The following is a 12,798-nucleotide window of genomic DNA, read 5'->3' on the forward strand; positions in this document are numbered from 1 at the left end:
GCTCTGCTTAACTGAGCCCTAAAGTTTTTCTGGAATGCTGTTTTGGACAGCAGATGGATAGGGCAAAAGTTTCAGTCATGTGGAACTAGAAATCAAAACTTTCTGTTCAAAATGAAATGTATCATGAGTATGTGTGAAAATTGGCATTATCAAGAAAATGCTGCCACTGTTTCAGAGGTTACATTTAAGCACTGAGTATTAGCAACTTTGAACTGCAATTTCTGGATGTTTATCTACGTTTAGATCTAGACCCAATAAAAGCCTTAACAGGAGCCCTGGGTTTCTATCTCTGGTTTAGGGACTACTCGTATATTTTATGCAGTAATATTGTTTACTGTAAAACAAAGAAACGTTCTGTATGTTCTGTGTTCTCCTTCTTCTTCGGGTAATGATCTCCGATTTCTTTCCTGCACAACTCAACAGGATGCGTAGGACATGCTCTCACCAATAATAAACTACAGACTAGTAATAACAGCACTTTCCAAAAGGGAGAGGGGAACTGAAGAAGAGAAGGAAGGGGAACCACATCCTCCTTTCCCAGGTGAGTGAACTAATGTTTAGCCTAGTTTATAGATGGTGTATCAATACAACATAATAACCTCTTTTATTTCAAGAAAAAAAGGTTTTCTAAGAGACCCAACTACTGCTAGTATACAGTATAATCCAAGTCCGTTTCTGAGTCGGGTTATTCCACTATATCAGATGAAGCAAAGCCTACCTAGGTAAAAAAAAAAAAAAAAGGGCAAATGAATTTGACAGCCTGTTTAAACCAGAGCAGTTCTGGACAAAGACTCAGAGATGGGTATAACTGCAGAATATGAGAGTCAAACTGGCACCTGCTGCATTTAGATACATGGCTAGTTGGTGCTTTTGGGATTCAAGATGGACCACAACTGGAGACTTGCAGGACTGAGCTGTTAAAAAGCCTACATTTTGGTAAAGAAGTCTTTCACTGGATTTAATCCTAGAATAAGAAATTCACTTGAATTAGGTGTTGCTAAAATGCAGCTGAAGTAATAGTTTATAATTTTTTCTATTCAGATACTTAATAGAAAATTAGTATACTTAAACCATCCTTATATACCATAATACCATAAGCTAGTTGAATGTTAAGAACAGTGAAGTGATGTACACCTCAAAGTATGAGGCACCATTTAAAATTACTCTGTCCTGTTCTTCCTACTGACACCACCAGTTTACTCACTTGTAGCCATGATACCTGGAGGACATGCTGGTATCCCGTGATCAACTGCCCATCTGTAAGCTCCTTCACCAACTAAAAAGCTAGGAGACACAGAAGAGGGAGTTTAAACAAAACCATATAACAAATCCCCCTTTTCTTGCAATTATTTTTTTCTATTTGGTTTGGTCATTTTAAAATTGTAAGCTGTCTACACTTCATAGAAATGTCAGCTACAATTACATTTGGCAATCTTATGTAGTTTCATTAAAAGACTACGCAGCTCTGACATTAAGTTCAGTATTGAATAAAAACAAGTGCTATTATATTTGAAATTAATTATCCAATAGCACCAGCTTTTAGTTGCAGCTAAAACAGGAGAAAGCCATCTAGAGTCTTGCTCTCTGTAACAACTTAGTAAGATCCTGAAGACCAACATGGGATGAATGAGGTAAGAATGGTAAGCTATTTCCAGTAAAGTCAGCCAATGCCACAGGAACATCAAGAAGTATTTCAAGAAGTACAACACAAGCTAAAAATAAGCCTTACTGAGAAGGACGATGATCTATCTATCTCATGGAGTTTCATCAAGCATTTACAAATGAGACTAGTTTACTGAATTTTTAATATACTTGTAAAAAAACCCCAACAATCTGAGAAGTTGTTTTCTAGTCGGTACTGAACACTTTACAGTAGTGAAACAGTACACACTGCTGTGACAATGAATGACAGCAAAAATTATACATGGACATGTGACTTTTAGGGAGAGAAAAAAAAAAACAAGCCACAATTATCTATAGTGTTTCCCCTTAAAGAAATTAATATGATTCCCTGAAAAGGGGAATGTAGTAGCTGGAAATGATACATTTCAGAAAGCTGCTGCGTAACAGTACCAACAACAGCAGCACAATAAAGGGCAACTATTTCCAATCTTAACTTCATATCCCACTTTCAAAATAAGAATGACACAACTGCCTAATGGACACAAGAAGTAAAGACTGAGGATTTACAGCAATTTCAAAAAGTGTTACCAAATTTAATTAATACCAAATTTATGAATATAAGGCTAAAAAAGTTATTTCAGCTACAAAGTAGTCCCTGGGGCCACGCAGTACTAGAGAACGTTCTGAGAACGTTACTGATACAGCAAATTTGTTGTTATTAATGCTGTTGGATGTTTTGACAGTGCTATATCTGACACCTGCAATTTTCAGTATGTATTTTGAGGTGGTTTTGTATTTTGAGATGGTACTTTCTTTCTTCTCTATGACTTAACAAGAGGTGTGTCTATTCTTTCTTTACAGAATTCTCAAAAAAAAAGTTTATCTAGATGAGAATTTGAATTGTTAAATACATATCTCTTACCATCATTAGTGCAGCTCCAGATAAATATTGTTCATGTTGCAAGATACTGTAGAATAAGTTACTGGGTACTTTGGGAAAACTCAAGCATCTCCTATTAGGTAAGCTAGCGCTCAAGAAACAACCTGTCACTTTTATTAACGTAAGAGAGAAATGCAAACTGTAGCCAAACCTAATTAAGTAGTATTCTCCATTGACTAAAAGAAGGTTTTGGTCTTTAAAAGAAAAGTTTTCTATCAACAATACATTCTCAGGAAGTGAATAAGCACTTCCTGTTCAATAAAACAATTTACACAGAGAGGAAGAGTAGGTGGAGAAAGTCTCAAGCTCAAATATTACGAGTTTTACATATGGTAACTTGAACAGCACAGATCAGTCAGAAACACTGCACTTACAAGCAATCTCACAATTGCCTTTTTAATACTTAAAAACACAGAAACAGTCACTAGGGTTTATGAAGACTGCAAAAAAAGCACCTAAGAACGTCTCTAAACTTAAGTGATGTGACTTTTACTTTGCTCACACTTGCATCCCTAATTCCCAGATTCCTCTCCCTCCTATAAAATGGGCACAGACAAAGTATTTTGCAGTTCTGGTCCCAAAGGATAGTTAGATTAGTTGAAGCAGACATTTAATTGAGGCCCCATAAAACCAGAGAGATCATCCACCTTTTTTGAACTTTTCAGTTTGGATTTCTTGAAAGGACAGTGTAATCATAGAAAAGTTAAAACTAACAGTATTAAAAAAAAATAATCAGGATCTCAGTGCTTTGCTGTCTGTGCTACATATACTGTATCTCCTATAAATTGATATAGAGTTAGTTGGTAAGAGACTCCTACAGGACATACAGCATGAACTCAGTTCTGCAGGTAGCCAAATACATAGAATCTAAACAAGAATAAACAGTCTTTACACCATCCCCAAAAGCAAGTTCTGTGATCCTGTTGAGCACACAGCCACACACAATTGTACCAGCCACAGATGACAGGGTGGCAAGAGGGTGGGAACCAGCAGTCTGGCACTAGGGAACTGCTTTAGTTGCCATGAGAATCATCCATGTAGCCATGTAGAAAAGCTGCAGCAGGCAAGAATGAACAGGGCAATACTTAAAGCTGACATAAAAACAAAACTACCTCTAAACAGCTACCACTGAGCTTGATTTGTTGGGGGAAAGGGAAAATAGGGAATAAAGCCAGTAGGCTATAGAAAGCAGCCAAAACCCCACCAAGTTTCAAAAACCTTTAGGCTAATTCAAAATACAATTTTCCAAAGGGGGAGAAAAACTTCAAAAACAAAGAATGAATGAGTTTGTGCTCTGCTACTCTGAAAGTTGGTTCTGCACTAACAAGATAAAAAGATCTTTCTTGCAAATACATCAAATGCAGAGTACTCTGTAGTTGTTACAGGCTCAGAACACGCAGAAGATGAAAACATCCTCCCAGCAAGGAGACGATGCTTGGACGTGCTTTCCAGTTCCAGGCAAACCAGACCATATTAATGGAAAGTGCCAGTAAAGGTGTCTAGAAATGGTATTTTTTAAGCAATTTTCTCAAGAACATGGTTATCCTGGTGCTATTTGCTCCAAACAGGACCATTTAATACGGGCTGTAGGGAGACAGGCCACACCAAGCCAAGCAGAAGTGGCAGAAGAAGGTTAGGTTCATTAAAGATTATCAAGGCATCCTGAATGTAACAAACTTACTCTGTAACATTTATTATAAAATGCAGCCATCACTCTGAAATCACTGTTACAAAGCATAAATTGTTCTGAAGAAATATAGAACAGAGATAAAAGGTACTGCAAGTCTTCACTCTAGGCACTTTCTTGACTACACACTGCCCTACAAGTTACACAATGTACATATCCTGCATACAGTACTGTAAAACTGTGAAGCAATTACAAATCCCTGTATACCCAAAGAGGGTGGGGGATGGTGGGGGGAACCCTAAGAAGTTTTAAGTAACCCATTTTTCCCCTATGGGTTACTATTAATACTGGAAAAGGGATACAGACATGAACTCAGGTATCAGTACTAATGAGTTCTAAGAAGAGAGACATTTAGGTGTATTTGTACCATCCTGCAATTCTTACATATCTATACTTAATAGTAAACAGATGTAAATAAGCCTTTTCCCTTAGGAAGGTCAAGGTTTCAGCATAATAAATAGAAAATCTTCAAACTTATTACTACAAAACATCTAATCCATTATTCTGTGACCAAAGACCACTTCCAAAGATCCAGCCAATACGTAATTGTGCAATCATAACAGTGCTTTCTTTTGTAAAGTTATACAATGAACAGGAATATCCTATATGATAATATGTAACATTTACAAGTTCAGTATTTTCTGTTCCTCCATACATAGGCAGAGAAAATCCTGACAACATCAAGCTGAATAAAACATGACAGTAAAACATAAGGATCTTAGAAGTTTCAACAAATACACTCATGCATTCAGGGATTCTTTACTTTAAACTTTTTAAATTTTAATTTGGATAGTGGGATTCTGTGTTTTAAACAAGACAGCAAGACATTGATCCAGAATGACACAGTCTACAGAACAATTTACAGCAAATTGGATACATCAGTTAGGACACTTGATCACTCCTTCCCAATAAGCTTATAATCTCAGAAAAAAATTAATTCACATTCATTAGAATTTCTTCTACTGAAAATCAGAAATGTACTGCTTTGAATTGGTTATGAACTGTCACTATAAAAATGGGCGCTGAACAAGGGTAAACAGGCCAAACTAACTGCCTCCATGTGTTCTTTCATAAACAAGAATCTCCATATTGCCACTTTTACTAATCTCACAGTTCCTGAATTTTTCTTGTGTGGTCGCATGTCAAGCATTCTGGCCAGAAAACATTAAGCTATCTTAGATCATGCTACAGAAACAGTCTCTACCACTAGGTTCTTTAACAAGACAGGTTCTTAGGCTAAGCAGTATCCAGAAGATTCCCCAATACACTACTTGCCCATGAGACACAAGATGAACCTTGCATATCTTCACAAATCAAAATCAGTTACTAAAATCCTGACAATTGGTAGGAATGCCAAAATACAGCTGCTCTCTTATCATGACTATATATATATATTCCCAGCTTGTGCACAAATATATTTCAGTCCCAAAACAACAACATGTCATGCCAAACCCTGCCAGAATGGCAGGGCATGAAATTGTCAAGAGTCATCACTACAATGAACATAAGCTCTACCATTCTGAACTTGGGATATCCTGTATGTACAGGACTATCTACCAAAGCAAGTCTGAAGCACAATCCATCATAGCCCACTAGTATAGATTGTTCCCAGGATAACTAATTTGCTCTAATAAAATATACATTCAAAATTCAGAATGGGAAAAAGGAAATGAAAATACATATTAGGTAACTCAGGTCCACAATATTTGCACAATAAACTGTATGTGTTGGCTCCAAAGACAGTTCACCTCACACCTCAAGAGTTTGAGCTCCCTTGTCTTTAAAAGCATCTGTTAGCCAAGACCTTGCAGAGGGTTTGAAAGATTTAGTCTTGTCCTTCAAGGGCAAGAGGATATAGTTTCTTTTCCATTCGGTTATTTTTAAAATAGCAGCATTAACTGGATCATGATTGTCCTAGTTTCAGCTGGGATAGAGTTAACTGTCTTCCTAGTAGCTGGTACAGTGCTATGTTTTGAGTTCAGTATGTGAAGAATGTTGATAACACTGATGTTTTCAGTTGTTGCTCAGTAGCGTTTAGAGTAAAGTCAAGGATTTTTCAGCTTCTCATGCCCAGCCAGCAAGAAAGCTGGAGGGGCACAAGAAGTTGGCACAGGACACAGCCAGGGCACCTGACCCAAACTGGCCAACGGGGTGTTCCATACCATGGGACGTCCCGTCTAATATAGGAACTGGGAAGTGGAGGCGGGGAATCGCCGCTCCGGGACTGGCTGGGTGTCAGTCGGTGGGTGGTGAGCAATTGCACTGCGCATTATTTGTACATTCCAATCCTTTTATTACTACTGCTGTCATTTTATTAGTGTTATCATTATTAGTTTCTTCTTTTCTGTTCTATTAAACCGTTCTTATCTCAACCCACGGGTTTTGCTTCTTTTCCCGAATTTCTCCCCCATCCCACTGGGGGGAAGGGGCTGTGAGTGAGCGGCTGCGTGGTGCTTAGTTGCTGGCTGGGGTTAAACCACGACAATGATGTTACAGCAAACATGCTAAAATGCCCAAGTGCTCTTCCTTACAACAATCTGAGATAACATACAACAATTTGAGAAAACACTGAGATGATACAGACAAAACTAAATCACAAGTGCTTGCTCCTGTAGCTGACTTCAGCACTAGTTCTAGAACACCAGAAAACCCCACCTCATTTGACACTCTCTTTAATGTAACTCAGCTAAGCCCACTTTCTCCTGACATCTGAAGAAATGAGCTACTAACAGCAACTGAAATTCAAGTTCTTATTCCTCATCTCCTCTAAAAAAAAAAAAAAAAAAAAAGAAAAAAGAAGTTATCTAACTACAGTTACTCTTTTCTTTCTTCATTAAAGAGTTTTAAATGCAAAATCTGCTTGTTGATGGCTTGGTTTCTGGGTAGCTTTTTTTTGATCTATGAACTTCCTCTGCAGCATGACTGAAATAGTGCTTTTCCTCACTGTTTAAATTGGAATATATACCATCCAGCTACAGACTATTTGGCTAATTCTACAGAATAAGAATAACATGCTAAGGAAAGTAAAATTTGTGAATCTAAATATACATATTTTAAACTACATAAATTCTGGTTTAATACATCTGCAAATACTGTAGTCCATCAGTTAGCAAACTTCTGCAACAGGTATGGTAACTGAGGATAGCATTGAATTAATACGAATGAATCGTTCAAGTTCTCTACTTGTCAATTTAAGCTGCTAATGAAAATTAGACAGTTTTAAGAGCAATCAATTCTGACACATTTCTTGGATTCTTTCCAAAATGATGCAATAATATTTAAAGTTGTTATGCATTTAAGAGTCACCTCTTCCATCTAAGTATTATACCCATCTCAATAAAGGAGTGCATGTTTTCATTGTTGTTTTAAATACTATTAAATCTATCTTTAAAATAACTTCCCATTTTGGCTAAGATAAGAGGAAGTTACTAAACACTGCACATTTCCACACTATACCTGCAATATAAGGCCACAAAGACAGGCAGTAAAGTAGGATTCTTTTATATACTTGTTAAAAACTATGTTGCTTTTTTTAAAGGTAGACAGAGGCAAAGGCAGTAGAATTTAACATTAATCTTGATGTATTTAGGCATTTTTCAAAATGCTACAGTAACAAATGTAAGAATTCAGTATGACGTAAGAATTCAGTATGACATATGAAATAGTCACACAGACAGAAATTATCACAAAATGATGTTGCCATCTATTCACAATACTTCATTCTACCCACAGCTTCATCAAGTGCACAAGATGTTTGGAGGTCAGAGAACAAAGCTTATCTTCTTTTTAAAGGCACACTATCACTGGTATGTAAAACAGCACCAGCCTTCTTGGGATAAGATATAACCTTCAAATACTGCATGCAGTAGAGACGAAAGACCAAAGTAAAGTCAAGCAGAACAAAGCAATTACCAAGGTGGAATTCTGCCAGCAGAGAGTTTTCCCTTCTGCCCTTCACACAACAATCTATTTGCAACTGAAACTGGATTCTTGATTCCTGAAAAGAAAAATTATCAAAAATGGGAATAAAACATTAAAATATTTTTCCACATAGCATTGTAGTGTTCATTTTGGCAGTGGAAGTCAGCTTCCTTTAAGTTCCAAGGCTTTGCCAAGTCATTAAGAGACACCTTACATTACATTTCAATTTACTAACAACTTTATCAGTTTTTCCTTCACATGTCCTATTAGTAGTGACAAAGCCTTCTAATCAACACCCCTCCCACCTTTTTAGTTTTTTAAAAAAAAAATAATATTGAAATATTAGGGGTGACCTCCTACTGCACAAATCTGAAATTAAATCTATGGTATTCTACAGGCCAAAGATGTTTTGTGAGCATTAATTTTTCAAGACGGAAAGAGCTTTCATTTGGATCTATCTGCCCAGAACAGGGATTATAGGATTCAGGCTTAGCTTTCTCTCATTCCCTCATTTCCTCCTTCCCCATGGTTGGAAGGACACATTTTGTAACAAACATGCCTTGAAACACTTAATTCAACTATTTATTTTAGATTTACATCTACATGAGGAAGTTATTACCACAGTTTAGAACTATTCTAGGATAAAGAACAAAGCTTGAAATGTTGTCATAAAAGCTATTCTATAGTAACAGTTAAGGCTGTTCAATGAACTTATGACAAAACCTCAACAATCCCTATTTGGGACTGTATACCTGTACTTGTTTTGTACTGAAAGCTGAAACTAGACAAAAAAATAGAAGCATATTAGTTCTCAGATTAAGTAAGTCCCAGATGCAAATGTATCTAACCTTATAACAGTAACATGCAAAATAAATCCAAGTGTAACTGATCATGTGAGAGAAATTATAATGAAAAATCTACAGTAAACAGAAATTTTATGTCCCAAGCAAACAGCTTGACAGATGAGCAGCTGCACCCATTCTCAAGAACACATGAGGGGCTTTAATTTGGAGGCTAGCACCCTGCATAGCCTTCTGATACTATAAAAGAAACTTTGGTCCCCTAGGATCCTAATTTGACCAACTTAACTAAGAGACCAAAATATCATTTGTCCTTATGATTGAATTATGTACCAGTAAGTTCTTCAAGGGGACCCAGAACAAAAACAAATATAAAGCTTAATTTAAATGCTTGTAATCTTTCTTTTAATAATTGTAGAAAGATAACTTTATCATAAAATGCTAATTCATCTGGGCAAACTCACTCCCATTGTGAATACTGTATAGTTTCATACAATTGTTCTGCATGAAAGGATTATCAATGAACTAGTAAGACAATATGTTACACAAAGCAAATTAACACAAAACAGTATTTCAGGGAGCAGCAATGCCTCCTCCTTTTTTAAAAGGGGGCAGAATTCATTTAAACGGGGCAGTATTTACAATGTTTCCCCCCCTCAAAAAAATTAATAAAAAGGAACAAAATTGATCTTTGCACTTAAATCAGTAGTTAGCTTTATAATACGTAGTTAACATACCACTCAGTGCTCCAACTGCTCCAAAATTTAATGACTTTCCATCCATTATACTGGCATCACATTCTATCTCACCCAAAAGGTTTAGGTTAGATCCCAATCCTGCATTTGTAAAAGGAGAATCCTAAAAATAAGAACAAAACACTATAAGGCCACATCCGTAACAGACTAAATCAAAACCTCTGTATAACTGATCTCATGACACTGATCTTGGTGCAGAGCACTTTGTTATTCTAGTAGTTTAATCTTCCACAACAAAAACAGCAGCAATTTGAACAGGGCATCTCAAATTACTATAATGGATACCTTACACCCTCCATAGGGTGTGATATATCTCAGTGTAATGATATACCAATATAAAAAACAATCACCCAACAATTTAACATTATCATTTATATGCAACCAAAAGCCTTACAACACAAGTGAAAATCTCTTCCTCCCTCCCCAGAATACACACCTCATTTGGTCCCTGACCCGTCAAGTAACATTTAAGTAACATCTAATAATCACCGCACAGACCACAGTCTACCTTTGAAATTCTTTAAGTATGACACAACAGCAAAACTGAACTGTACCTTTCCTTAACATTCTAAGCCTATGATTGCAGCTTTGCATGCAGAAATAAAGAATCAGCATCAGTCACAATTCACTTTGTAAAATTTCTATTTGATCATTAGCATAAGGACAGTCATTACTGCGGGCTGGAAGTTCCTTGAATAAAAAACAAGATGTATTTCATAGAAAGCATGGAACAATGTTTAATAAACTAATTAAAAACCTAACTCCTCTTTTATTAGCACCTTCTGTAGCTTTTTGCAAACTCAAGGTTCTCAAACAAGTTTTGCACGCTAGAATTAAAAACACCCATTTTTGCCCCCCCATTTTATCAAAATATCCCCATGACTAAAACCACAAAATGTCAAAGTAGCACAGGTCAGGAGTCTCACTGCCAGCTCAGTATAATCCCCTCTTTCTAGATGCAAGCACAAAATGAGTACAGGACAAAGAAAGATTAACAGCCCAGAACAGCCAAACAGTAAAATTTCAGAGATGCTGTATGCTTTCAGAGTTTCATATCTGTTTTTATTATAACAGCATAACAACCTGATGCGACAAAGAAAAATGGTTGTCTAGACCACAGGTGAACACGTCAGTGAATTAGGTAGTCATACTTTTACAGTACATGTACTAAAAGCTGAATCAGGAAACAGATCTACTGGAAAAAGCTCAAAGTTCTGTCTTAAATGTTAAGTGAACTGGTTCTTTTTTGTACTTACTAATTCATAGTGAATACAAGGAAACAAAAGAGAGAGCACAAACAAATGAAAAAGACATTTGCTATCAGTTAGCTTTTGTTAACTCTCAAATGAGCAAGTAGTGAGTAAATTCAAAACCTGTCGTGCAAGATGTTGATTCTAATTTACAGAGGTATCTAAAGTGTTCTTAGTGTTTGAGTCACCAAAATGCTATCTTTCTACCAAGAACCATGAATACATAATATGATTAATACACAATCATGAAACAGACTGTAACGTCTCAGTGCCCATTTTATACTACTCATCTTTATTTTCTGCTTTTTCATTCTGCATCCAACAAGCAGCACAAGTTTTTATGCCTTTTTATCCCTTCCTATTTTATCGCACACCACAACAAAAATCTTCAAATTCACTGTGATATTCATTGTGTTGTTCATTTTGGCAGCTATGCCTCAGCAAATAAGTAAATTTGAAAAGATTTTAGGATAATGAAACATCTGCATTTTAGTGCATGGGGAATAACTTCCTGGCCTGGGGGGAGAGGCAGTGGAATATGATTAAAAAAAGGCTACCAAGATAACGGCCTTGAAAAGGTGGAAGACTGCAATGAAGCCGCTGGCTTAATTGACTTCATTGCTCCCCAGGCTCTACAAGTATGAAGAAAATTAAGTCAGTGAAGTTTAGAACAAAAGGAGCAGAGAAGTGATGGAAAGAATCTGAACACGAACGGTGAAAGGTATTTGGAGGACAAAGTGAAAAAAGGAATGCATTAGGATGAAAAACGCTTACTCCTAGTGCTGTCCAAGTTCCTTGCCCACGGGTAATCAGAGTGCATAGACCTGGAGACAAATTTCTTATGTTTTGTTCCAAAAACATTTGCTCGGTGCATTATAATCAAAAGCATTAGCAAAGAGGAAGAACTTCATGCTCTACAGATTTGTCACTGCCACAAAGCAAAGACAGCTGTTATCTTAAGAGCAGATGTCATGGCCAAATAAAGGGAGTAAGAAGGAGCCATCAGAACACAAGTCCTAGTAACACTGTCCAGAACCCTTCTGCAGTGAAGACACAAAGCGCTCTACCATCTGATAAACATAATACAGGGTGGCACTAGTTCACTGTATTTCTAAAAATCTAGATGTGCTTGATGCTTTGGCATAGCACCTTCACTGGCACAACATCAAGGATGCACCAAGAGACAATTTATTCAGAGGATCTCAAGACAAAGGGAATGCCCCGTTTCTCCCTATACAGAGCTACAGAGGGTATCATTTTTATTTTTAGAATCCTTTTTACTTCAAGATGTATTTATAAATGTTCTGGCAGCAAACACAGGCATGCCGAAGTTTCTAGCTGTGGTCAAAGTTGGAATGCTTGAAGAAGTTACTCAACACTATAACACTAATAGTCCTGCATTACATCTAGCCAAATAGTTAAAATGCTCTATTTTCAACATGCATTAAAGAACGTTCCATCCATCTTCGATACAGTTTTGGCCATGGTTTATTTGCAACTTTTAAAACAGATTCAAAGTCTACAGGCATTTCTTTTTACACACTGTAATTTTAAAATTTATTTTTCTGGGGGAGTTTAGTGACAAGAATTAACAGTCTACAAGAATGAGTCACATCCCTTTCAATTACACCAGCTAAAATGTTTTCAAAGAACACTTTTGTCACAGATTACTGTTAGCCACTCTGCTGCAGAACATCATAGTATTGCTTTTAACTAGAATTAACAACTTCCAGTTCATTACCCATTAAAAGTTCATCTATGGTGACTGCCTTAATACAACAAGGCTGCTAGCACTGTGCTTTCATCTTTTAAGAGAAGTCCT

The 12,798-nt window shown here is 36.6% G+C and overlaps 1 protein-coding gene across 8 annotated transcripts in view; it reads right to left on the bottom strand.

The window, feature by feature from the left end:
- TASP1 (taspase 1) overlaps positions 1-12,798 on the bottom strand; it is an 88,663-nt gene that overhangs the window by 64,464 nt on the left and 11,401 nt on the right. For all 8 annotated transcript variants that reach the window (XR_012651615.1, XR_012651614.1, XM_075035476.1 and 5 more), the window contains exons 5-7: positions 9,709-9,829; positions 8,163-8,247; positions 1,205-1,284 (exon numbers count right to left, since the gene is read on the bottom strand). Coding sequence is in view for 6 of the 8 variants with exons in the window: in XM_075035476.1 (XP_074891577.1) it covers positions 1,205-1,284; positions 8,163-8,247; positions 9,709-9,829 (286 nt within the window). In the remaining 2 variants the exon portion in view is untranslated. The remainder of the gene's footprint in view (positions 1-1,204; positions 1,285-8,162; positions 8,248-9,708; positions 9,830-12,798) is intronic.

This window comes from Buteo buteo, chromosome 9 (genome assembly GCF_964188355.1).
Source record: "Buteo buteo chromosome 9, bButBut1.hap1.1, whole genome shotgun sequence".
Classification (NCBI taxonomy): domain Eukaryota; kingdom Metazoa; phylum Chordata; class Aves; order Accipitriformes; family Accipitridae; genus Buteo; species Buteo buteo.